The following is a 27626-nucleotide window of genomic DNA, read 5'->3' as shown; positions in this document are numbered from 1 at the left end:
TGGCAGCTACGAATGCATAAGTGGGGGACGATTATTATTTCGTTTTCTCACGGATACAGGCAATGTGCAGCGGGTGCTCGCATGATCGCGCACTCTCGCTCGCACTGAAATTGCAAAACCGTCATATTCAGTCTCACATTGAGCTATATAGCTCCTTCACAAAGCTACTTTCACATTGATAAAACAAACACAGAGACGGACGATGCACTCGCGACTAATTTAATAGAACAAAGCACGCTGAATATAATACCTGCGGTGCGCATGCGCGCACAGACAAGAAAAACTAAACTCACACACAGAGGGATGTGCTACAAGCAATACTAGATCAGATGCAGAAAGTAAAGCATGTTGTTATCATGTGGCAGTAACAAATGTTTGGAGTATAGCACTCGCCTTAAAGCTTCTTTTACATCAGTATGCCCCATTCATACAGCTTTAAGAAGAAACCAACCTCCTCATAAACGTTACCTTCAGCATTCTCGATGCTGTTATCACTATTTTTCAAAAATTTCAGCATCACTGGGGCGCGCAACTGGTCCAAAATCATGCGCCTCCATCGAACACTGCAGCCCGTCCGCGGGAGCTAAGGAGAAAAAGCATGCCGTGCGCAGCGCGCCCCGCTGGCGCGCGAGGAGAATTGAGGAGGAAGGCGCCACGGGGAGGAGAGTGTCGCTACTTTCAAATTATGAAGGTGCTTTAGAGGAAGCCACTTTGAAGCGCCACCAGTTAGCACTCACGTCTGTGCATCGAGGAAATTATGCATCCGCTGCAGTCGCGGCACGGGCCGTGCAGGCGAAAGAGTAAAAAAAAAAAAACCAGGAAGCTCGCCTTGGTGCACAGAGTCGGCCGCAAGCGTTTCCTGGTAAAGATTCGGTTGCATAAGCTGCTGTTGCGCGAAAGCGGCAACTGTGCGGCCGTTCCGCGCGTCGACCGTGGCTCTGCCAGTCGGTGTGGTGATCTGTCATCATCATCATCATCATAATCATCATCAGCCTGGTTATGCCCACTGCAGGGCAAAGGCCTCTCCCACACTTCTCAAACTACCCCGGTCATGTACTAATTGTGGCCATGTTGTCCCTGCAAACTTCTTAATCTCATCCGCCCACCTAACTTTCTGCCGCCCTCTGCTACGCTTTCCTTCCCTTGGAATCCATTCCGTAACTCTTAATGACCATCGGTTATCTTCCCTCCTCATTACGTGTCCTGCCCATGCCCATTTCTTTTTCTTGATTTCAACTAAGATATCATTAACACGCGTTTGTTTCCTCACCCAATCTGCTCTTTTCTTATCCCTTAACGTTACACCTATCATTCTTCTTTCCATAGCTCGTTGCGTCGTCCTCAATTTATGTAGAACCCTTTTCGTAAGCCTTCAGGTTTCTGCCCCGTACGTGAGTACTGGTAAGACACAGCTGTTATAAACTTTTCTCTTGAGGGATAATGGCAACCTGCTGTTCATGATCTGAGAATGCCTGCCAAACGCACCCCAGCCCATTCTTATTGTTCTGATTATTTCAGTCTCATGATCCGGATCCGCAGTCACTACCTGTCCTAAGTAGATTTATTCCCTTACCACTTCCAGTGCCTCACTACCTATTGTAAACTGCTGTTCCCTTCCGAGACTGTTAAACATTACTTTAGTTTTCTGCAGATTAATTTTTAGACCCACCCTTCGGCTTTGCCTCTCCAGGTCAGTGAGCATGTATTGCAGTTGGTCCCCTGAGTTACTAAGCAAGGCAATATCATCAGCGAATCGCAAGTTACTAAGGTATTCTCCATTAACTCTTATCCCCCATTCATCCCAATCCAGGTCTCTGAATACCTCCTGTAAACACGCTGTGAATAGCATTGGAGAGATCGTATCTCCCTGCCTGACGCCTTTCTTTATAGGGATTTTGTTGCTTTCTTTATGGAGGACTACGGTGGCTGTGGAGCCGCTATAGATATCTTTCAGTATTTTTACATACGGCTCGTCTACACCCTGATTCCGCAATGCCTCCATGACTGCTGAGGTTTCGACTGAATCAAACGCTTTCTCGTAATCAATGAAAGCTATATTAAAGGTTGGTTATATAATAAGGTTGGTTGGTTAAGGTGGTGATCTGTGTGATGCCTCAATATATCGCGAAATGAAAACACGCATACAGTCGCGCTCAAATTTTTAAAGGTCTGATCTCCGGGCCAAAGCGTATGCACAAGTTATTAATTGCAGGTATAACGAGAAAGGTAGAAAATTCCAGCAAAAAAAAAAAACAACAAGAGCATCCCAGAATGACTGTCGATATCAATGTGATTGGCATTGAAGCAATGTATCGACACTGCATAGCCACTGGCGAAACCCGTCATGTAAGAGACTTACTGCAGCCGCGCTCCTTTAACACGCCGGGAAAAGAAAACGGGGACACCTGTAGCTAGCTAGTAACATAGATAGCTAGCTAGCTAGCTAGCTAGCTAGCTAGCTAGATAGATAGATAGATAGATAGATAGATAGATAGATAGATAGATAGATAGATAGATAGATAGATAGATAGATAGATAGATAGATAGATAGATAGATAACGGGAAGTGCGTGAAATATCCTAAAAATGTCGCATTAAAGCTACTTTCGCCAATGGAACGCGGCGCGTCGAACATACCGTCAAACATTGTGGTGCCTTACTTTTTGTTACCATCACTGGACAGAACTGATACAAACAAGTCGCGTGCCCATATGTGTGCACCGTGAGTCAAGGGTTTACTGTACAGCGGTTGTATCTATTACATATAATTACTGTTACGTAATCCCTAGCTATCAAGGAAATGTCGGGGGAAAAAATCACGAAGCGGCACTCGTAAAAGAAAATTGATATCCGTGTACATATATACTCGTCAAAAGCTAACGGCAAAAATTATATTAACAATAAAACGACTTTGGTTGCATCGCAGATTTGGTCATGTAACGAGTGCTTACACCATCACCAGCATCACGAGTATGCCGCTTTATACCTTAGCTCCGACACTCTGTCGAGCAGCAGGTTCAAAGGTTCAACTTGTGGTGTGCTCAACCGCGTACCCGTCGCGGCCGGAAAGCGAGTGCTTGCGGCTTGGGTCGGTTGGAGAGGCCAGTGATTTCGTCGAAGACGAGACTCGGGCCGCCAGGTGGCGCCTCGACCGTGAAGTGCTGCAGGATGGTGGTGAAGTAGATGAACTCTTCCATGTTGGCGATCACCTCACCGGTGCACGAGCGCTTGCCTACGAGCAGTGAAAAATCCACGCTTGAAGCGAAGCAGTGAAAGATGGAGAAATTGTGGTGTTCAGTATAATCTATGAAAAGCTTCAACGTCACGTTTTATACACAATTTTTCCTGCAAGACGATATGCTACTCTTCATTCTCCGGGGTAACTTGCGTAATGCGGGCATGTTTGCTACTCGCGTGTTTTGACCATTCTCCGAACGACAGAACTACTTACTACGGAATCATCATCGTAGCATAAAGCATCAAAGCATAATAAAATGTGCTGAAGGCCGCGCATTCTCTTAAAGCGCATTTTATGCACTGGCGGAGTGGTTGTCGCCTGGTACCTATTTTTGTATATGACCCTATTTAGCGCTTTTTCAACGCATTTTGTCGTTATTGCGAAATGAGCTAGCCGTAGACTTGAAGTACGTCGTAGAAGGGAAACTTTGGCGAGTTGGTGGTAATTCATGTTTCGAGAAGTAACAGCGCTGCACAAACAAGGACACAGGCAAAGAACACGACACTGGCGCTGTGTCGTGTCGTGTTCTTCTTTGTCTGTGTAGCGCTGTTACTTTTCGAAACTTGAAGTACGTCGTTTTCCAACATAAAATCTGCTTTATCTGTTCTCGTGCAGTAAAAATGAGTCCCCACGTCAAAATATTTTGTGTGATTTTTTTTTCCTCATTGAAGCTATTAATGTGTGCGTTGAGAGCACATGGTTCCGTGTGTACTGCACTCACTTAGACGCAGCTTCTTGAGCTATTCGTCGCCATTAGGTAAATATCTGTTACCGTAAAGGAATATCAAATATTTATCACCGTAAGAGAAAGGGATCAATTGCTCTGGTTTCAGCGGTCGCGTCTCCCCGTCGACAAGGAAGCGCTCCGGCCGGAAGTCTTCCGGATCTCCCCAGAAGGACTTGTCGTGGAAGATGGACCATATGGAGGCGATCACAATGCTGCCGCGGGGGATAACGTAGCCTCCCGCCTTGACGTCTGCGTCAGCACTGCGTCATGAAAGAGTGAGCGAAGCGCAAGGTGTTAACAAATACGCTTAAGATTTTGCGCAGAAAAGTGAAATTTAAGGGTAATTTTTTCTTGTATCAGCGGTCAAAGAGTATAGAAAAAATTTGTGGCTGCATTGGTTCTGGTGAAGAGGGTGCGAAAAGCTTTTCGAGATAATTAACTGCTAAGCGTTGGTGTACTGTAGGATTGCTCAGTCGGATGCTAGATATTGTCACGTGGTGGTGACGTTGAATAACACAGTAGCAATACTGTGAACGACAAAACTAACTTTTATTGGGCGAACCTGTGCCCACAAAACAGGCTACACTTATAGCACAACGATAGCGGCGAACACGCTCGGCGATCGTCGAAAATCTGATCACCTATAGAGTTGATCTGACCTATAGAGTCGGTAGCTTGAAAATTACGTTCCCTGGTTGTACGCTCTTACCCGATATGCTCCCAAAGAACTCCCAGATGTTTTCTCGTTTTATTAAGCTTGTCACCTGAGAGTGGTACAAGTGTCGTCCTAAGCGGAAGGAATTAGGCCGATGACCGGATCGAAGGATTCCGACAGGGACATTCTAGACTCGCTCTTGGCTTTCGCCAAGGACATGCCACTCCTAGGACGGCTGTGAATACACTCTGCTCTCCCACTACCGCCCCGTGCTAATACACATAATATACCCTCGAGCCAACCACGAATAAAAGCATTCTTATCGTCGTATTCATTCTGATTGTCTCGGATAAAGTTTTTGGCGTCTCTTCATCGTGTTTAGCAATCATGGAGGAACTATACATTGTGTAAGAATTCTTTTCGTCCAATTCCTATAATTGCTTCTCCGTCCTGCTGAGTGGCCGGTCTCGGCGATAACGAGGCCACGGCTTCGTGCGAAGATGAAGGGCGAAAAGAATGGAAAATTAGAACAATCGTTGCGGGGGCAGGAATGTTGTTTTTCCTCCTCGTGCGGCCATGCGCTGATTGCAGCACCAGCACGCCGTCGAAGTCTGAACTCGGCCGCCATGTGCAGCTCTCTTGAATCAGTAGGCTGGAGAAAATGCGACCCGCGATGGCATGTCAACACCTCATTTTGCTGTGCTCGGATTGTGGTTTTGATATAGCTTGTGATGCTCAAAACTTGACCACAACCATTTATTCGCGTGTTTAACTGCCCGATTATTTCCCGTTATTCCTATTAACAAATAATTGTAGCACACATTAGGCTTGTCCCAGGACAGCTTGGTGGACTGTAAATTGCTTCTGTAATGGTGCTGTCGAGTTCGCACGCGTATTATTTTTTGCACATGCACGACTGGTGTGGAACGTTTTGTCTTCTTATTTTTGAAATGCGATGCAACGAACATACTGTCACGTGGTACTGACGTTAAAGAACACAGTAGCAATACTGTGAAACACAAAACTAGCTTTTATTGGGCGAACTTGTGCCCTCAAAAACAGGCTACACTGAAAGAACGGCAACAGCGGCGAACACAGTCGGCGATCGTCGAAAATATCATCAGCGGGTCAAGCGCGTCGGCTTTTATACAGCAGTCATCGAATGTTCCAGACTAATCGTTGGGACCCGCATGCCTTCTACAAAGTTCTACACCATTCGTGTCAAGCGATGAAATCAGATAACACAAGGTTCGGCGACAACAGACAGCGGATAAAAGCATCGATAACGTTCCAGAAACTTCGGATACACGCAGGCGCGTCCCGCGCTGTGTGATAACATTTGTTAGGCGGCAAAACGTGTCGCCCGATAAAGACAAGTACACGTGTCAATACCCCCCTCTTAAATAGCATCGACCCGATGCTGCAAACAAACGAAAGTAAAAAATAAGCACTCGTAGTAAAGAAAAACACAAAATAAGGAAAGTTCGTTAGCGTCCGTAAAACGGTTTAAGACGCACCACGTGGACCACTTCAGGTCGTGCGCGACGCCGCTGTGAATGCGAAATGCCGTCTGGCACGACCTCGTAGTCCAGTGCGCCAATACGTCGGATGACCTTGTAGGGTCCGAAATAGCGTCGCAATAGTTTCTTATTCAGTCCTCGTCGGCGTATCGGGGTCCATACCCAAACACGGTCGCCGGGCTGGTACTCGACGAAGCGTCGTCGGAGGTTGTAATGTCGGCTGTCGGTACGCTGCTGGTTTTTGATCCGTAGGCGGGCGAGCTGTCGGGCTTCTTCGGCGCGCTGGAGATAGGTAGCGACGTCAAGATTCTCTTCGTCAGTTACGTGCGGCAGCATGGCGTCGAACGTCGTCGTCGGGTTCCTGCCGTAAACCAACTTGAACGGCGTGATCTGTGTTGTTTCTTGCACCGCCGTGTTGTAAGCGAATGTTAAGTACGGCAGGACGGCATCCCAGGTCTTGTGTTCGACGTCGACGTACATTGCTAACATGTCGGCGAGGGTCTTATTCAGCCGCTCCGTAAGACCATTCGTCTGTGGGTGGTAGGCAGTTGTCCTCCTGTGCCTTGTCTGACTGTATTGCAGAATGGCCTGGGTGAGCTCCGCTGTAAAGGCCGTTCCTCTGTCGGTGATGAGGACTTCTGGGGCGCCATGTCGCAGCAGGATGTTTTCGAGAAAGAATTTTGCCACTTCGGCGGCGCTACCTTTCGGCAGTGCTTTAGTTTCAGCGAAGCGGGTGAGGTAGTCCGTCGCCACGACGATCCGCTTATTTCCGGTTGTTGACGTCGGAAAGGGTCCCAACAAGTCCATCCCGATCTGCTGGAATGGTCGGCAAGGAGGCTCGATTGGCTGTAGTAATCCGGCTGGTCTTGTCGGTGGTGTCTTGCGTCGCTGACAGTCTCGGCATGTTCTGACATAACGGGCGACGTCGGCGGTCAGGCGCGGCCAATAATACCTTTCCTGTATCCTCGATAGTGTCCGGGAAAATCCGAGGTGTCCAGCGGTCGGATCGTCATGTAGGGCGTGCAATACTTCTGGACGCAGTCCTGACGGGACAACAAGAAGGTAGTTGGCGCGCACTGGTGAGAAGTTTTTCTTTACGAGTAGGTTGTTGTGAAGCGAGAACGAAGATAATCCTCGCTTAAATGCCCTAGGGACAACGTCGGTGTGCCCTTCCAAATACTTGCTGAGGTTTTTCAACTCCGGGTCTGCTCGCTGCTGTTCAGCGAAGTCTTCTGCGCTTAAAATGCCAAGGAAGGCGTCGTCATCTTCGTCATCTTGCGGCGGCGAGTCAATGGGGGCGCGTGATAGGCAATCGGCATCAGTGTTTTCGTCCGGACTTATAGGTTACAGTGATATCATATTCTTGCAGTCTTAGGCTCCACCGCGCCAGCCGTCCTGAAGGATCCTTTAAATTCGCTAGCCAACACAAATCATGATGGTCGCTGACGACTTTGAGTGGCCTGCCATATAGGTACGGGCGAAATTTCGCTGTAGCCCAAACGATGGCGAGGCATTCCTTTTCGGTTGTAGAATAATTGCCTTCCGCTTTTGACAACGGCCGGCTAGCGTAAGCTATCACGTGTTCATGACCATCTTTTCTCTGGACTAGCACGGCACCGAGGCCTAGGCTACTGGCGTCAGTGTGGATTTCGGTATCGGCGTGCTCGTCGAAGTGCGCAAGTACGGGCGGCGACTGCATGCGTCGTTTGAGTTCTTGAAATGCGTCGGCCTGCGGCGTTTCCCACTTGAACTCGACGTCACATTTTGTTAGCTGTGTCAGCGGCTCAGCAATACGTGAAAAGTCTTTGACAAATCGCCTGTAGTAGGCACACATGCCAAGAAATCTACGCACTGCCTTCTTGTCGATGGGTTGCGGGAACTTTGCGATGGCAGCTGTCTTCTGCGGGTCGGGGCGAACTCCAGACTTGCTGATGACGTGGCCTGTAGGATAGGACGTGGCCTGTACTGTAGGATAGGACAGGTGTTGGGCGCCTTTAAGAGAGGGAGAAAAGCACGCCCGGTTCTCTTATCGACTTCGGCGTAAATGTTTCGCGAATATTTTCAATAACAGCTCTGTGGACACTTAGGCCTCAACCTATGTCACTTATGCGTTGTTCCTTCCCACCGTTCTTTGTTGTGGATTAGATAACAGATTTATCAAGAAGAGAAAGATGTGCGTGGCAGGGAGTGTCAGCGGCAGGCTTTAGAACTTCGGGTGCATTGAATGCAGTAAGTACAGGTTTCAAGAAACAACGCATCTGGTTTGATGCATGCACGCTAGTAGGGGAAAGCGCACGGGAAATGCGTGTTTTTACGTGTCAAGATTCGTGGAAGTTTATTTTAGAAGTGACAGAGAGATATGGTTGATGTAGGCTACTTTTTCTGTAATATTGTAGCAAGGGAAGCAGGAAGAAAGATGGTTCTTTCACTATGAGGGAGTGAAAAGTACATAAAATTGGGGACGTTATCAGCTGCCAGCTGAACGTCCGCCTTGCTACTATGCACAAGGGCAAAGAAATGAGCAGAAATTACACTGCACGTTCGCGACAACGCTGCTATGCACAGCAGGTGTGTACGCACGACCACCCACCGTGTGCTGCGTGCACGGAGCAAAAGATCACACAAAGGTTATCGCACAGGTTCACCTGCAACACAATGCAAGTGAATCAATTATTAGCTTTCGCTTGACGTTCATTTACAAGAAAAACGGATGTTAACGGGTCGTGAGGCACCTACTATTGCGCGATAAATTGAACGAAAGGAAGACACGAAGAGAACATTTGGCTCTGCTTCACTCTGCTCTGCTGGAGCGCTTGCGCTATTTCCTTCCCAGTCTACCTTGCGCACCTTAAATTTTATTCAGTATAGTGAACCAGATCGGCCAAAAACACGTCTTGTTGAACTTACTATCGCATTAAGTTAAGCGGGACGACCGGCTTGTAGCGCATCGTCTCCCATATGAACGCTTGCGTGTATGGCATCCGGCTGCGGTCACTCCACGAGACGTTCGAGCTCTGGTCACCTTCAAGCACGGCATCGATCTCTGCGTGGATGCGGCGTTGCAGCTCCGGCTTGGCGGCACACGTGAGCAGCAACCACTCGATGGCGGAGCGAACCGTCTCGCTGCCGGCACCGAAGAAGGTCGCTACGTTGCCCTTGAGAAGGTTGCCTGCATGCGTAGGACGCGTTGTGCACGCCACGTGACGCTACTTTTTTTGTTAATTTGTTCATTTATAGCAGGATAAAACTTAAAAAAAAATACAGCAGTTGGCAACCAAGGCACACGGACCGCGCGTGGTTGTGCTACTCCGCCTGCCAATCACAGAACCAAACAACATCGTCATCATGCGACCTTTTCAAAATGGCGTCGTACTTGATACCTCCGGAGCGTCTGCTGTTATTGAAGAGTCTTTTCACTGGCGGAAGCGATAAGGTGTGCAACAGACATGGACAAAGTGTATCGAGTGTGAGCATTTCACTCTTCAAAAGTCCCCGGTACAGTTCATTTCACCGCTGACCCCGTGCTGACTCATGAAACTCAAAGCCAACTGAAGTGAAACTTGGCGATAAATAGTTGCAGCGAAACAAGCGTTTTATTTCAGATCAATAAAGAATTAGGCTTTCACCGTTTCGCTATAATAGACGAGTTAAAAAGTACAAAATTACGCGCTTATAATATTATTTTTGTCGTTACCGCCTTATTTAGGTAACAGGGAAAGTTTGAAGTACGAAGCATTTGCAACTTCGCGGAGGATCAGTGGCTGGCGGTTATGAGGGCGTGCGCGGAGCTTCACTGCAGACTTGAGTTGTATACGACTATAGTTAGTTATTTTAGATACTGTAGTCTTACAAGGGCTATAGCAGGGGTGGGTGTAATCGAGAATTCACAAAGAATGACACACCAGCAAATATCAACACGAATGTTAATAAAAAAAAGAGCCAGATGCTGGTACATGACACAGCAGCATTGTGTGCAAAAATGAAATAATTAAGAGAAGAGAACGTACACTGTTAATTAAGGACGCCCACTGCTTCAATGATAGAGCGACCGCCCTGGAAAAGCGTCGTTCCCGGGTTCTATCCCCGGACCAAAAGAAATTCTTCAATTGGGAATGTTCTTTCTGAGCAACTCGTATAGGCTTTCTCTGCAGCTTCGTGCTACAGTCGTACGGATGATTGTTCACGCTGCAGCGTCTCGGCGCTATAGCTTCAGAGTCCTGTTTGAACCTGCCGCTTGTAGCTCGGCGGATATATGGCGTTGCGCTGCTGAGCTCGAGGTTACTGGTTGGATTGCGGCCGCTGCTGCCGCATTTAGATGCATGGGGCGAGATGCAACAACGCTCTTGTACTTAGATTTCGGTGCACGTTAGAGAACCCCATGTGGTTAAAATTAATACGGAGTCCCCCACCACGGCCTGCCTCAAGACGAGATCGTTGTTTTGGCACGTAAAGCCCGGAATTTAACTTTATTTAGAGTAATGCCTGATGTTTTTAGCATACCAGAGCGTTTTCGGTACTCTGTTCAGCAGAGTGAACATTTCGCTTGCGATAATTTGTATTAGGATTTGCGACAAACAAACAAATAAATAAATAAGACAAAAGAAACTGTGGACGACAGATACACCGCTTATTTCACCGTCGTCAAAAGCGTACGCGCACTCACGAGTGAAACCTCCGTTTCGCTGCTGCTTCATCTCGCTGAGAAAGCCGTCGATGTAGTCTCGGACCAAGCCATCCTTGTACGTGTCCAGATGCTCGTTGATCTTGGAACTGGAGTAAAACAGTTTTCATGTCAGTACGTTGAAAGGAGGACGAGACAATTAATATCATACATTTAGTCATTTTCATCTTATTGGTTTAATAAGATACCAACACATGAGAAAGCCTAACCATTTCGCATTATCACTGCAGCACGCCTACATGTTCACAACCATGCCGACGAAATAAGAGTAACGTTTGAAAATTCCGCAGTAGAAATGGGAAAACACTTAAAGTTCGTGCTCTTTATTTGAGTTTTGTTTCGTGAAATTCAACTGGCCCACCATTTCGATGAAAGCACCGCAAAAAGCGCCTATTTAAACTGATATCATGGTGGGAAATAGAAGAAAACAGTGAAAGCTCAGAGGGCGTGCATTTGTTTGGAGTCTATTGTAATGGTGTTCCTAACAGCCAGGGGCATAGACTAATTCCGAACGGTCAATGTAAGCGTTCATCATTATTGCTAAATTCGTTTTCACGAATATTTTTTACCAATTCGTTATTACGAATTTTTTTTTTACACGCGCATTGCCTCCTTTGCGCTTCAGCTATCAAAGGCGCGCAAATTTGACGGTATCTGCCAATAACCCTGCATGTGCGAAAGTCTGGTGTGTATCCACAATTGCCACAATGTAGCGCCAAGTTACTTGCTCCCTTGCTTATGGCTAAGGTTGTTTTCGTGTCCTCTGAGGCGAACATTGAGGCACCATCCGGTCGGCATGTGTTATCATGGCTTCGATAACTCTAAGCAAAAAAGAAATCTCATTCTTAGAAAGTTCACCTTAGACCATTCCCGAGGAAAAACCATATCTTTAAAATCGATGATTCGCCGTTCTTATACACAAGAACCTTTTACCTGTAATTTTATATCTTTGACGATATGCTCGACGCATGCGGGAGGTTGTGCAAGTTCTGTATATTGCCCTGTTGTAATAAAGACAACGTTGTTAGTCGGCGCATGTATTCTAAGTCCTCGTCTTACGCGCTGTTTCCAAATGGAGCACCAAATAGCGCAATGTCGATCTCTTATGCATTTCGTAATCTGGCTCTCGTATAATGCCTTCGTTGTCGTGACTTCTGCTCCGACCTAGTGGCCCAAGTTGTTTGGTAGCTTTGGCCAGCATAGGTGTGTGCTCGTGGTCGTGACGCCGTTGTGGTCGTTCCATCGTAGTCCTTCCAGCCTTGTCATCTGAGTATTGCCATGCCGCCGTCCTCACGTCATCGTCGTCATACAGCGTCAAGCATACGACATCACATCGCCGTCGTGATGTGTTTGTGGTTGTTCTGTCGTCGTCACTCCAGCTTCGCCATTCGACTCTCGTCCTGCCATCGTCATCACGCGCATCGTCATGCAGGCTTCGTAATAGATTCGGCGTCACGCCATTGTCGACATACACTCGTCGTCCTCTCGTTGTCCTCGTACACACCCTTTTCATGCCATCATCATCGTTGCGTCGTCGTTATACAGTGGTCGTCATGCTTTCGTTTTCATAGCAATGTCTTGATGCCATTGAGGTTGCTCCATCGTTGCCATTCTAACTTCATCATTCGACTTTCGTCAAGTCGTCGTCACGATATATTCGTCACACAGTTGTTGACATGCCATTGCCGTCATGCTGTGGTCGTCCGCTGTCATTCTGTTGTCATCATTTCAGTAACGTCATCCCATTGTCATGCCGTCGACGTCATACGACCTTCGCGTTTTATCTAAGTCAATTCTTCGTCATTCTACCGTAACCATCGGGCCATGACTTGGTCATTATACATATACTCGCATATGTATACGCCATCATCGTCACGCCATCGTCATATAGTACAAGCTTCGTGATACAGTCGTCGTCAAGCCATCGCAGTCATCATCTCGTTATCCTTACACAGTTGCCATTTCTTCGTCGCCATGCGTTGGTTGTCATAAGGTCGCCGTAATGGCGTCGCGGTCGTTCCATTATCGGCATTCTAACGAGAGTCATCCGAATCTCGACATGCCGTCGTCGACAGCCGTCGTCGTCACGTTGTGCTTTATTATATTAATCGCTTCAATAACGTCATACCGCCTTTGTTGATCCATCGACTACATTCCTTCTTTGAGAGAGAAAACCCTTTAATGAAAGGAAGAGATTTTAGCCGGCGTATAGAGATTGCTGACATGGTACTCTGCGTGGGGAAGGGAATTGGGGAGAGAAAGACAAAAGCAGAGAGGCGCAAAAGAAAATGGAATAAGTTTTAAAATAATTGGGCACTGAGTTTTCTGACTCATGGACAACGGCGCGCATTCACTGTATGCACCGTCCTGCAATAAGGTGACAGAATTCGCCGCTTGAAAGGCATGCATGAGGGTTTCAGTTTCCTTCTTCGCCATTCTATCGTAATCATGCTGTCGTCATACAATGGTGATTATACGCCGTTGTCATGCCATTATTCTCATTGCATCCTCGTCAGACAATCGCTGTCATGAATTCGGTGTCATACCGTGGTCGTCATATACTCGTCGTCGTCTTCCTGATGTTGTCATGCCGCCGTCGTCATACTACCTTTGTCGTGTCTCGTCATTTCCTCTTCGTCATTCCATAGCCGTCGCTGCATCGACATCGTGCACTCGTCGTCATTCCAGCCATGCGCTTGGGCCACCTTGGCAAGTGTGCCATAACAAAGGGGGACGATGCCGAAGCACGTCGGATGTAGCCGATGCAGCGAAAGTCTCAGAATGATCGCTACAGATGTTAAATAGACGTGACTCCAGAAATACAGTGTGTCGCTACATTGCTCGAATGCTAATCGCATTACCGCCAACAGTCATCACGAGATGAGTTCTGCCGTAATTTTGTTTTACTGTCCTATACTCCCCACCCACTGAGTGTTTAATTTCATAAGCATGATTTGCGCTCCACCACTGACCACCAACTTCTTGAATTTATTCATTCACCGACTATTGCATGATCCTTATACACAGTGTTAATTCAATGTGACAAGAGCTCTATGCGCGTGAGCCTCATGCGGGCGAAAATTTTGCATGCAGCGATAAACGATCTGACACACCCCACGGGAGCATGCGAGTCCTTGACGTGTGCATATATCTTGAATTGCGCATCCAACGCCTGGAGCGAGCTCTGCGAGGCGCTAGCGTTGCGTTTTGATCTGCACGTTTTGAACAGTGCTGGCAACGACATCATTCCGATTTTGAGTTTGACGGCGCAAAAATGAAGAATGGCTGAAGCTTGGTTCTGTATTTCCTTGTCTTGGATTACAAATACTGTTATTTACATCTGCCACTATTAGTCGCCGAGAAACAAGCAGAAATGGTAGCGGGTGTTTTCAGTGTGTATACCCATGAGGCGACTTTAACGAACAATTTGAAGTGTTTTAGGGGCGTGCCATGCAAGTAGTGGTGTTGCTGTTGCGCACGAGAGGTCGCTAGCTGTGGTTGATGGTGTCACAATATCAATGTCGCAGTTCAGACATCATTTCGCTGCTTTTGTCACTGTTGCTTAACGTTGTATATAATATTACTGTAAATATTCCATATTGTCTAGCTGCAGTGAAGCTACACAATGTATTTAGTGTGATACGCACTCAGTGGTGCGATAGTGTAAGCCTATGCGCTTGCACTATATTGCTTCTTATGGCAGGACAGGATGACAGGCATAAAAGATTCTGTTGGCTAAAACACTAGCTAGTTCGCGCTCACATTTCGCATGCAGCGCCTGGTAGCTTTTTAACACCCTGCTTGTATGGTTCATTTCGTCTTGTGTGAATCGAAAGAACGTAATATATGAGGTAGTTCCAGACAGGAAGTGTGGATTTCCCAACTAGAAAGAAAGATGGTGCCATCTTTCTTCGACAGGAACACGCTGCGACCGAGGAAGTAATAAAATAATAAGTAATAAATAATAATAGAAGTGTGGAGTATTTGCGAGAGTTACTCTTTCCAGCAGACGGTTTCACCTTTCGTTTTATTGAGAAAATCCACTTTTTGGACTGACGTTGTTGAATGCTGTACTCCACTTTACTAATTTATCCACTTCACACACCAATTAATTATTGCCATTGAAAATGTAGTTTCACCACACTTTCGCATGCTCAGAAAATGAGAACCGCACTGCTGGTGAATGAATTAAGAAAGTTCAATTCTTCAATGAGTTTTGTCAAGTTTACAGGATATGGACTCCATCCATGCGATAACTCCCTGCAGGCACGCCAGCTACAATAACATCTCAACTATTTAATGTCCACCATACTCGGGAATCACCCATTCAGTCACTTTAAATATATTACGATGTAAAACATTGTCAGAAACAATGAAAGAAGTCAGCCCTCTGCTTAATGGCATTCTGATACCGAGAGCAAATAGCCAGATGCCTATCCTGCCAATTCGTTTTACTAAAACACCTTACACACATTCAAAATTGCAGCACAGGTCCAACTAAAAGTGTATGACGGTATTTGCAACATGCATATTTTAAATGGGATTATTTTCGTCAGTGCTTTTGCTTTTGATGCACTATCTTGGTGGGCACAATTGTGCACACAGCGTATGCAGGTTTCATCCTCAACGAAACAGGCAAGAAATGGTATTTAACAGATCACGCCGCAAAATCTGGTTCTTGTGAGTATTGAACGTACTTTTGAACTAAATGGTTGTTGTGCTTCATTGAACATAACAAACTGTACATGTACATATAATGTGCTTCGCTCGTTTCATGATGAAGAGCTAACCTTCGAAATTAACTAATCTAGTAGTTTAAGCGAAGAACCGCTTATGCGTCCTTGAGCAACGCAGAATTCACTGCTGAAGGCGTGTGATCTGTATCTTATGGTGTGCCACTCACTCGGCAAATTCTTCTCTGCGGGCCAGGGCGTCCCTTAGCCGCTTGCATGTGCCCACACGGAAGAAGACAAGCAGCTTACGAAGCCAGGGAAAGAAGTTGATGGCCGCCGCCTGTGAAGCCAGTGCTGGGATGACTTCGATCAGTTCGTCCAGGTAAATGCGCTCGGGGTCGTCGTATTCGAACCGCCGGCCGAACACCAGCGCCGAGATGATGTTGGACGTGCTGGGCGTCAACAGGGACGTGGGAACCACGGGCTTACACTTGAGGGATTCCAGCTCGCGGATTAAGTACGACAGCTCCTTCTGAAATTGCAGTAAATTGTTCAGTGTTGTATTCTCGCGTGGCTCTAAAATCGTAAACGCCTCTGAACGTTCGTAGGCCGTACCTCTGCGGCTCCCGAACCGGCCATATTGTGCTGGGGCGGTGGTATCTCGACTGCATTTGGGACACTAGGGTTCGGTCCCGGCGCGGTGCTGGGTATAGTGGCGAGTGCCGCAGCGCATGCTCACAAGGTTCAGCATGTCATGTGCGCTATTCGCACGTGCGGACAGCGCTGCCCGCCGTAACAAATTCGTGGCTTGGTATAAGTTTCACATACTGTGGGGTCAATATGGGCACCGCTAAAATCATCAATATGGGGGTTTAATGTCCCAAAGGAAAACGCAGACTCTGATAGATGCCACAATGAGGAATTCCAGATTAATTTTGACCTCCTGGTGCCCTTTAGCTTGGGCCTAAATATAAGTAAACGAGCGAGTTTTTGCGATCTCCCTGCATCAAAATGCTGCAGCTGTGGCTGGAAGTCGAACACGTGAACTATCAATTGATTAGAAGCAGAACGACATAACTGATGTGACGAACCACGAGGACTCACGCGTATGTGTCTCTCCATGGCGGGGGTGGCGACGCCCAGATTTTTGAAGACCTTCAGCGAAAATCGACGCTGCAATTTCCACAGTGGCCCATTGATTAAAAGAAGGCCTGTGCAGAGAGACAGAAAGAGCGAACAGGCGCTCTCCAATCACGTGGCACTGACTACAGTAACATCAGAGAGGCTCTTGTGAGTGTGTGAAGCCATATACTCAATAACTACCGTTCTAGTCGTCCACTACAGTGTTACTAAATTTCTATGAGTGGCGAGTTCAAAATTTCTACCCGTGGCAAAATTGTCACTTTTGGGAAAAAAAATGTATGGTCTTGAAGCGTCTGTTTGCCATGTGCGATGCGCCTAAGCGTACCTTGTGACTGCTCGTGGATCTTAAAGGGAAGTTCTTCTGGTCTGTTGAGAAGAGCGTCCTGCGAAAATGCTTCTTTCACGGATCCGAAGTCGCACAGAAAAACCACGTATCGGCTGCCCAAGTGTAGCCTGCACACAGAAGTCGTCATTTGCGACGACGCAGGCGTGGACACGCATGCGACAGTGGACGGGGGAAAAAAAGACAGAAAATTACTCGTTTCAGCGTGCAGTTGTAAGTAAACTTTGCTCCGCGTTCACGAATCGATTTTCTCCATCGCTAGCAGTGCTATTAGTTTGTGTTCCAGGAATATTTTAAAGAAGTAAGAGGAAGCCAGTAACGACAGATCAACAACGTTAGCGATGTCAGGTGGCAAAAGTTGGGCGAAGGCAAAGAAAGTCTGCGATTGATTGATTGATTGATTGATTGATTGATTGATTGATTGATTGATTGATTAATTGAATAGGTTTAACGTCCTAAAGAAACCCGTGGGCTATGAGAGGAGCCGTATCTGAAAGGTCCAAGTTATTTTTCTGTGATGTGGCTTTCTACCTCACGTGCAGCAAAATATGTGTGCACAAGCGTCATCACATTCTGTCGCCATTGGAATGCGGCTGCCGCGGCAGTCTGCTGGCGACTTCGTGGTCAGCATTGCTACTGACTTAGAGCAGCAGCAGATAAAGTCACCCCAATGCTATCGAGATTGTGTAAATCCTGTTAAACCGCGCCTAAACATTTTACAGTTTTCTTCAATATTTAGATGATCTTGCTTATGCATACCTTCTTTACACCAGTTTGCTTGTTATATTAGAAGAACATCTCAGATTGACATATATGTCGGCCTTTTGCTTATTCGTTCCTGAAAATTTTGTGACAATCACACATAACTTAAGAATGACTACAAGCGAAGCGCGTCCTGGAAATTCCGTTTGACTTGTACTTGCACTTTAAAAAACTAAAAGGTTTAATAGGCGCACCTCTGTAATCGCGTGGCTTTAGAGTGGTAGCACCACCTGTGAGACCTACGAAACCACAAAACAGAGGGGGGGGGGGGGGGGCGCAGATCGTAGCTCATAGGTGTTACCACAGTAAAAAAACGAAAAAAAAACGCGCACGCTGAATGAATGGCTTGCATAGCGAGCGTTTGATTTATGCTTTCGTTGTGAGCCCACCTCTAAACACCGCCTAGAGTCCCTTAAGCGATGAGCGCGATACCCACCCGAATACGTTGCCGTATTTCTTCTTGAAAACCTCTACGCCGTGGTGGTCCTTGGGCATGAAGGGCAGGTAACCGAGCAGTGGCAAACCGTACGGCCCCGGCGGCAGGTCTTTCCGCAGGCACCTCTTGATCACGACCCACAGGTGCTGCAGAAGAAGTGCGCCGAGACAAGCCACCAAGCCTGTGGTGAGACACTTCCAGAGGACTCCCTGCATGGCTGTGTCCTATAGGCGCTGTGATAGCTGAATGTCGTGTATGTGGACTCAGCCACAGTAGTCGACGCTGAAAAGAAAGAATGTGCCATCAGGACATCTCCTGTAGTTCATGTGCGCTTTGAGTCAAGGAGGCGTATTTAGGTACCTTTTTCATGTGTGCACTATTCAGCGTTGATCAGCGACTGCGCGGCTTAGTGTAGCAAGAAATATACCAAGTACTTTGATTGCGAAGAAGGAAGATAACAGGAGAAAGAGCTCACTTGACGTGATAACTTCGGAGAGTTAGAAGTGTTAGCAGGCGTTTCGTCATTTAGTAGGGCTGCCATCATGGTCTTCTATATGTCATTCGCACACGATCAGTGTAACACAAAATTGAAGGCAGTGAAGCATTCCGCTTTCTGTCTACTCTGAATGTATCTGCGGCGAATCTGATGATCAATGCTTACGTGTAAGTCGTTCTCGTTGGCTCGGGTGCGGCCCAGCATAACTCGCAGCAACGTGCAATAAAATCCAACTATTGTTATATCCCTCACCCGACCCCTAGTTACAACTCTGCGCTAATGTGTTAAGGTTGCCAATTAGTTTTCTAAACGGCACCATACATCACTAAAATACTCACTTACATGAAAGGCCCAACGCATGTGGCGCAAAACAAAAGGACTGTTTCATTTATCACAGGATTAACGCTAATAAACATTCTAACATGTAACCGGTGTCATTGATCTCCCTTTTCCCGCGCACCTAACGGCTAACGACGGAAAGGTAACAGAAAATGCAGCCTGTTTGATGCAACAAGCGCCCGTCACTCATAAGGCGTGCCGCTGTAAGGATCTAAGGATATCGGCCGCGAATAAGAATATTTTATAGAAAAAAATTTTGACCATGACATTGTTGCGATCAAGTGCACCGATACTACATAAGATGAGGACGAAATAATCGCAGCAGCAAAATGAATAACACTATGGACAATAAAGCAGACATTACACTTTCTCGACACCAAAGTGATTGAATGATGAGGTTTGACAATCCAAGGCGACGCTTGAGCTGTGGGAGGCGCTGTAGGTGATGCCTGCGGTGCATGGACGTTTGTTGCATTCCGCCCCGCCGTGTGCAAAGCGGCCGCCCTGTGCAGGAATCGAACTCGTGACCTCGCGCTGAGCAGCCTTATCCATTGAGTCGCGGCTGCGGGTCATGAGGAGAAGACAGGTTCCGATTCCAATAAACAGATTGAGCACTTGTCACCAGATTTGGCGTTTGCTGTAGGTTTGCGCCGAAGTATAACCCATGGATTGTGCTGCACCCACAACCATAGTGATCAACGCCCCTTGCAAGGCCATCCTGATTGCGCTATAGACGAATTAAGCAAACATTATACCGCAAAGGGATGATTGAGCGTGTGAGAACGTCGGATCGAATGTCCGAGCAAAATAAAAATTATTTAAGGATGCTACGTGCAACTTTGCAGTGTTCCCGATCTTGTCTGTTTGGCATATGGAGGACACTCCACGTCAACACATTCAATGCACCGTGCCGTAACTAGAGTGGTCAAGCATGGAGGAGGATAGCTAGAAATACGATATCGTAAACCCAATTATTAGTATTTAGGGTTACGACGTAATGCCTAGAATATTGCAATATTGGCGCTTAAAGGAGATTTACGCCGTTGCAACGCCTCTATATCTCTTATTTGACGGTTCATTATCTTGCACACTCAAGTGACCACTAGCAGTGCGGTGCACATCTGGTTGGGTAAATAGCACATTGAGAACCAGTGCTTGGCAATTGAATCGGTTCACTAAGCGGGTGTACCTCAGAAAATTCACGTCTATGAATCAGCTCCAGAAGAAGTCGAACTATTAATTTAGAAGTTGCTCTAAAGCTGTAACAAAACTTAAGTTCAAAAGAACAAGCAGACGAGAAAATACGAGCGTGCGGCACAATTTGGCAGGTCAAGTAGGACTGCTACAGTGATATATGAGCGCGCAGTGTGCCAGCTCAGATATGGCTCTCTTTGTTCGACCAAAAAACACTAATAAGGCCTTTTTTTAGGAACCGATTAGGCAAGATTGCTTTATTTTGTATCTTTACGGCTCAAGGCGCGAGCTAGCTTTTACGCCGAAGCTCACACTACATCATATATTTGCTTTTCTTCTAGGTGATAACTGATTCACTTTGTTTAGTTTAAGTGACCTTATAAAAAAAACTATAAGCAAGACTTGACCGCTATCTATCTATCTATCTATCTATCTATCTATCTATCTATCTATCTATCTATCTATCTATCTATCTATCTATCTATCTATCTATCTATCTATCTATCTATCTATCTATCTATCTATCTATCTATCTATCTATCTATCTATCTATCTATCTGTCTGTCTGTCTGTCTGACTGTCTGTCTGTCTGTCTGTCTGTCTGTCTGTCCGTCCGTCCGTCCGTCCGTCCGTCCGTCCGTCCGTCTGTCTGTCTGTCTGTCCGTCCGTCCGTCCGTCCGTCCGTCCGTCCGTCCGTCCGTCCGTCTGTCTGTCTGTCTGTCTGTCTGTCTGTCTGTCTGTCTGTCTGTCTGTCTGTCTGTCTGTCTGTCTGTCTGTCCGTCCGTCTGTCCGTCCGTCCGTCCGTCTGTCACTCACTCACTCACTCACTCACTCACTCACTCACTCACTCACTCACTCACTCACTCACTCACTCACTCACTCACTCACTCACTCACTCACTCACTCACTCACTCACTCACTCACTCACTCACTCACTCACTCACTCACTCACTCACTCACTCACTCACTCACTCACTCACTCACTCACTCACTCACTCACTCACTCACTCACTCACTCACTCACTCACTCAGACGATTCAATATTTGCATTCCTTTATTGCGAAGGCGGACGTAGGGTGGGGGAATGGATTGTAACTGTTTCGAAACCACTTGGCACTGGACAGTGCTGCACTTTGAATGTGTATACTCGTATAATCGCACCTTGCTGTCTATCCTCATCACCACTCCTCATACCCCTCTCCTCTTCCCCTCCCCTCTTAGCAGAGTAGCAGGCTCGACCTCAGGCCAACCTCCCCTCTACGTTTCCTCAGTACATTCTCATCTCTCTTCTCCCTCCACGTACTTGGCGCCCACCGTGATGATCGCTCAGTGGCTGTGACCTTCTGCTGCTGCTGAGCACACGATCCCACTTTACATTACCGGCTGCGACAGCAGCATTATAATGAGGGCAACAAGGTTGGAGTACTGGTGTCGTGTGCGCTCGTCAGATTACCTCAGGTGGTCGAAATTTAACCGGAGTGTTTCACTACTGCACGTCTCATAATCAGATGGGGGTTCTGTCTCGTAAAAATCCAGAATTGAAAAAAAAAAAAATTCCAGGGACGTTACCAAGGATTATGCGCTAGACATGCGCATCACACTAATATACTAAATGGTTTGTTGCGGGAAGAATAAGATGGATTCAAGGCGTACACATACGTGACTGGCGCTTTGAGTCACGGGAGAGGGGCGAATCGAAACAGTGGGCATTTGCTTTTCAGAAATTGGCGCTGATCCAGCCGCCAACGATGCAGGTGTCAGTGACAACTAAAACTTTCGTTTCGGATACAAGACATGGGGCGCCGCTACTGCCTTGCGAGACGCGCGCCAAATGTAAGCAGACAAGATAAGCCGATGCCAGGTATAAACTGGTAATGTAAGTTGGTACAGTTCTCCACATTTCTGTCCATGCGGTTGAATCGGCGCGCTGCGATGCAAGGAAGTCGCTATCTGTGCGTTGTTGGTTGGTTTGAGAGACAACAGTGCTTGCGGCCAGCGGAATCCAGAAGGACGCCAGGGCAACTCAGTATTAAGCCCTGTTACGTTGAACCTACAAGCTGCTGCGTCATTACTCTTCATTTGCTCTGCAGCCCCGCGCTCGAGAGCTCGCGACAGCAGCGTGGTCCGAAACGCGGCACGTCAATGTCGCGTTCACACGAAAATGCGGGCCATGAACGAACAGCTACGCGTCGTAACTGCAGCGGTGCGTCAACCCTCTGCGCTCTGTGGTGCTTCGACTGAACGTCGTGCAAGGTGAGGGAACTAAAAAGGAGTGGTTTCGGAGCATGGTGGCGAATTTGTTATGAGGGCTTACGACATTTTTGAGTGTCAACTAGTTCAGGGGAGTTGGAAATGCACTCATGTGAGTCAAGGTAACTGACAACTTTGTGCCTTACGGCGTACCTTCTCCGGGAAGAGAGATAAAGAAATGGTTTAAATAGAAGCTTTGTGTACAAAAAGCCCAAAAGAAAATAAAGATGGCTGCACTCTTGTGCGGTTCACAAACTGCCTACACGTTTGTGTAAGCCGCGAAAAAGGTCAATGTGAGTTCAATTTTGTTCCTTTCCTTGCGAGCCCTCTCCTCTCACAGCCGCTTTGCTGGGTAGCAGCGGAAGAACGCATTCTTTAAACTCGCCTATTGTGGCAACGTGTCAACGGTCACTGAACACTTATGATAGGTACTGTGCGCAGGCAGCAGTACTTATATTCTGGTGTTAACAGCGCAAAACGTAGACGACACACGAGACGAGAAGACGACACCACAAGCGCTTGTGGTGTCGTCTTCTCGTCTCTTGTGTCGTCTACGTTTTGCACTGTTAACACCAGGATGGAAAGCCAACAAGCCCAAGCTGCTATTCTAGCGAAGTACTTATATTGTTTCAGGTCAAGTGATGTGGTTTCCTGAGAGCAAAATAGTAATGCAATAGTATGGCGTCGTAGGCACAATGCAGTTGCGGGGTTTTGTTACCACAAGGTTGTTGCGTAGAGAACAAAAGTAGCAACGAAAATAACGATAACGGAGGACCCGCCGCGATAGCTTAGCGGCTATGCTGTTTCTGTGCTGGGCTCGAGGTCACGCGTTCAATCCTGGCCGCGGCGGTCGCGTTTCCATGGGTCTGAATACAAGAACGCTCGTGTGCTTAACCTAAATGCACGTGAAAGAATCCCGTGTAGTCATAATTAATCCGGATACACCGGCTACGGCGTGCCTCGCAATTAGATAGTGATTCTGCCACGTAAGAACCCAGAATTCGATTTGATTCAATTTTTAACATAACAGAGATTATTTAGTATGTGAGTTTGAGTGCTTAGTAAAAGACCTATTACCTCTGGAGAGGCGACTCGCACATACTGCTAAATATAGTCGGTTCCAGGAAAAGGTACTCCCTATAAGTTATCTGTGCATGGTGAGCGTTAGTATAAGCCGTGCAGGCTGTAACAAATTGGAGCCGTTAAGTATTACGTGGTGACCTAGGCAGTACGCCTTCGTCAGATGAAAATGAAACCTTTTCACGCCGCACTTGTTATTATAATCACTAAACCAGGTTAATTTCTCAGCATGTACGTATTTTTTCGCTGTGGTGTCCCTCCGAAGGCGCCAGCGAAGTGATTTATTAGATTATGCTGATATGAATCCGTTCAATAATGCCTGCTGTTTCCGAGAGATGCGCCACCGAAACTTGAATCCGTACAATAACATCAGAGAGAGAGAGAGAGAGAGAGAGAGAGAGAAACAACTTTATTCGGTCCACTATAGACGTAAGCAAGCTCCACGTCACCTGGCTAGGCCCACTCGGGGACCATCAGGTGAAACCTGAGGGCCCTCTCGCGAGCCCTCTGGACTGCCAGGATTTGAGAGGTCTGATCCTGGGCCTTAATTAGCTTCATCATTTCCTCTTGAGTGAAAGGGGGACCGGCAGAGGCGCAGCCCCACAGGACATTAACATCAGAAAAAATATTACGCAGGCAGTATCGGGGACGCAGCCGAAGTGAGGTAAGAAAATGTCTCGCGCGTGCTTCTGAGGGTGTACAGGCACTAGGAGACAAACGACATAATAAAATACGTAAGTTACATTTATTCACGCATTACAAAGGTTACATGCTTAACTTATGATACAGCTATAGGGTGTACTACGCTCTAATATTGCATTCGTGCTCGCTTCCTATTAGTAGGGTGCCGGCCGTGGTCAGAGGTGGTGGGCACGAATTGGCATCCCTCTGTCTTGCTGCCCGGGTCTGTACGTGTCGAACTCGAATGCGCAATAGCCGAGCAATCGTCTAACTTGTGCAACAAATTGTACACTTGTATGCCTCATAACTCCTGTGATCGCCAGTTTGAATTTGATGGATTATACCTATTATGAAAGAGTAAGCGACCTCAAACGTGATTACTCCCGATCGAATCGACAAACGTAGTGCCGAGCTATGCGTGAGGTAAGTATACCTGGTAGTGAAGCTTCTATAGAAGACCATACGGTTGAAACATGGTGGTTGCTGGGTGCTTCTTGCCATCTGTGTCATCTGTGCCATCTGTGTGACGAGTGGATACTCCCGGTCGGTAAAAAACAATGTGACGCCATATCCGTTAATAACACAAGTGGAGCCATATTGCTCTCAAGGGCACGAAACTTGTTTTGCTGGCCTGTCATTAAAACTATATTCAACTGTCCCGCAATTCGACTCGATGGACGTTTCGATCTTTCAACGCGGAAGGCGATGCAGCAAAAGGTCAGCCGTATGGGTATCGAAACTGGACCCCTGCACCAAACATACTTTCTCCGGAGGCCGACGACGAAATCTTTGGGTGATGAGTGCTGGCCCCATCCTACGACGCCGCGGGGCAGCGTAGCCGCCCGAGTGCAGCTAATCTGGTGGCTGACTAATGTTGACCGAACAGGCTATAGAAGATGAAATTGTGCGTGCTATATAATTTACTCAAACGTTGACAAGCAAAACAACGCACCGGGTGAGGTACTGAAAAAGGTGAACTTTATGTATAGGAGCGCGCCTTAACGCGCATTTCCAGAGCTGCATTGCAGTGAAACTGATAGCGGCGTCAGCTTCAATAGTGAGCGCTGAAAAAGAGGTATTCATTGATAACGATAAAGTAAAATGGAGTTTTCTTACGTATATAAAATTGATTATAAATTTTATTTTCTATGAATGAATCGAACTGTGTCTCGTTTTAATTAAAAAACGCTTTTTTTTTTCTTTCTCAGTGCTCGTTCCCTCCACACATAGTCGAGCTGTAATCGCTACTCCAATAACCACTCTTGCTGATGTTGAACCGCTTTTCGCCCGAAGCTTCGCGGCCTGTTTGGATCGACCTTGCTATGCCTACCTGAATGCCAAGTGAGTAATTAGTTCCGATTTGCGCCATTTGTGGGGCGACAACGACACCATCTGTGTGCGACCCACGCATTATCGAATAATGGCTTCTTTTCTCCAACAAATATACTAAAGCGAGGCGTGTGGGTAATACAGTACAGCGAATATATCAGCTATAATATTATAACATGTTTCCAGTAGATGCAGTCTTAGCAAGAAACGTGCTCAACGAACTGAAAGGCTTTTCACGTAAAAAAAAAAAAAAGTTACAGCTCGGTTTTAATGCGACACTTCACGCATTTTTCTAGGCCTGTCTATCTGCCTATCTCTCTAACCATTTTTCCGGCAACTTGGCTCACTGGATAGTCGATGGCCCAGTGGTTACGTAATGAGGGAATCGGGTTCGCAGGCAGTCGCCGGGCCAACGTGGGTCACGGCTGTGTGACACGGCGTATGCACCGCTCATCATTTAATCCGCTTCATGCTAACTTGTGTTACTGGGTATGTGCTACTGTTTACGCACCGCACTTCAATGAACCTTTATAATGTCAATTTGTCTCAATGGGTATGTGCAACTGTGTATGCGCCGTTCTTCAACGAAAAAAAAAATCATATAAATTTCTCAGGTGGTGGGCCTATAACAGCCGTCGTAAAAATTCGGATGGCGCAGCCTGTTCAGCGCACAACGCGAGAGAGCAACCCGGCCGCATACACGACATACGTGGCGCGTTTTTTGGAGGTTGCGATACGTTGTGTCGATACATTGCTTCAGTGCTCATCGCATTAACGTCAACATTCATCGTGGGATGGGTTTTGCAAGATATTTGCTATTGCTGGATATTTTTGCGCTTTTGATGCCACAAAGGAAAGACGTTACGACAACAAAGGGTTTGCGGTGTTTTCCGCGGGGTAACTGCGCTGCCTCACGCGGCGTCGAATTCCGTGCAAGCCGCGATAACAGGCTTTGAAGCGCGCAACCAGACGGCTAAAGAAGACGGGAGACGCACGCGCGCTCGTGTGTCCCCCGGCTTGTATCACCGTCCTCGCCTGGTTGTGCGCTTACAGCGTTTAGTCCAACACGCCCAAACAACCACATCCGCGATAATAGAATCGTGCGCGCCTCTTTCGCGTAACGCGGATGTCGTTAAAATAACTTCCGCAAATGCTAGGGTGATACAAGCCGAAAAGTGCGCGTGAACGTCCCGAATTGTCCTGGTGTTAGTTCTGCTCACCGCAAACGTCACGATTTCACACGCAGGGCCGCGCACTTCCAGCATAGAGTGGGAAGCAGCTCCGCTTCTGCCTGCGCACCTCGAGAACAGCAACGACAGGAATGCCCGCGGCGCCGAGAGGAACTCATGTGAAGAAAAAGGAGACACTGACTCCCACGATAGCGACGCGTAGATAACGTATCTGACACACAATTGAGGTTATTAGCCATTGGCGCATGTGGGCTAGGTCGCGTTGGTGTAAACATGTCCGCTGCTTCTCAGTTGAGCGACCTTTTCATGAGTCCCGTGATCTAGGGAGAAAAGGAAGGAGAGGCAAGTTGCATGGAGTCTTGCTTGTAGTCAACTCGGCAGTTTCTAACGCGACTGCGTTAAGGGCCCCGTATCGCAGAAAACCAGGTGTTGGCGTCCGGCGCCTGCGTCCCCGTGAGCGAGAATTTTCGTACATATGTTTAGGTATATGTATATGCCGCGCCTTGTTATATGACACGCTATATATGTGGGCTATATTGCCTCACCATTCTGTCACCAAAGTTGCCCATACCTTGTCTTACATTCTTTACAAAGTTATTCCTCGGAATTTTGAAAATGACAGCCTACTTTAAAGTTAAATCTTTTCGGACTGAAATAATAAATGTGCTAAACGATAACAAAAGCCTGAAAATTATGTAATACTTTTTGGCGCGTCTGTGCACTACCTCGAGGATCGGCCCACGCGAGAAGCCGCGTTTCTACCAGAAAGCTCGCCTTCGTGCATAGCGTTCGCCGCCAGCGTTTCCAGATAAACATTACTGTTACATAAGCTGCAGTTGCCGGCAAGCGTGCGAAATAGTCAGGGATCTTTGAATGCTATAGCGTTCCAC

At 47.1% G+C, this 27626-nt stretch overlaps 1 protein-coding gene across 1 annotated transcript; it reads right to left on the bottom strand.

Annotated features, from left to right (window-relative positions):
* Positions 1–203: 203 nt before the first annotated feature.
* LOC140218930 (cytochrome P450 2J4-like) lies at positions 204–26857 on the bottom strand. The gene is made up of 9 exons (XM_072288631.1): positions 26767–26857; positions 18178–18459; positions 16962–17089; positions 16598–16704; positions 15724–16025; positions 10803–10909; positions 9047–9308; positions 4037–4224; positions 204–3231 (listed from the first exon to the last, which is right to left on the bottom strand). The coding sequence occupies exons 2-9, from the start codon at positions 18390–18392 to the stop codon at positions 3041–3043; spliced, it is 1500 nt and encodes a 499-aa protein (XP_072144732.1). The 5' UTR covers positions 18393–18459; positions 26767–26857; the 3' UTR covers positions 204–3040.
* Between the last annotated feature and the right edge of the window lie 769 nt (positions 26858–27626).

Source organism: Dermacentor andersoni, chromosome 6, assembly GCF_023375885.2.
Source record: "Dermacentor andersoni chromosome 6, qqDerAnde1_hic_scaffold, whole genome shotgun sequence".
Lineage (NCBI taxonomy): Eukaryota > Metazoa > Arthropoda > Arachnida > Ixodida > Ixodidae > Dermacentor > Dermacentor andersoni.
The sequence above is the reverse complement of the archived record's forward strand: the minus strand, read 5'-3'. Positions and strand labels throughout refer to the sequence as shown.

Excerpts from the sequence above, each read along its gene's own strand:
- LOC140218930 (XM_072288631.1), bottom strand. The coding sequence starts at position 18,392 with ATGCAGGGAGTCCTCTGGAAGTGTCTCACCACAGGCTTGGTGGCTTGT. Across the intron at positions 10,910-15,723 it reads CGCAGAGAAGAATTTGCCGA|TTCCAAGATCAACGAGCATC; the intron begins GTGAGTGGCACA and ends GTTTTACTCCAG. Across the intron at positions 9,309-10,802 it reads GCGAAACGGAGGTTTCACTC|GCAACCTTCTCAAGGGCAAC; the intron begins GTGAGTGCGCGT and ends CTACGCATGCAG.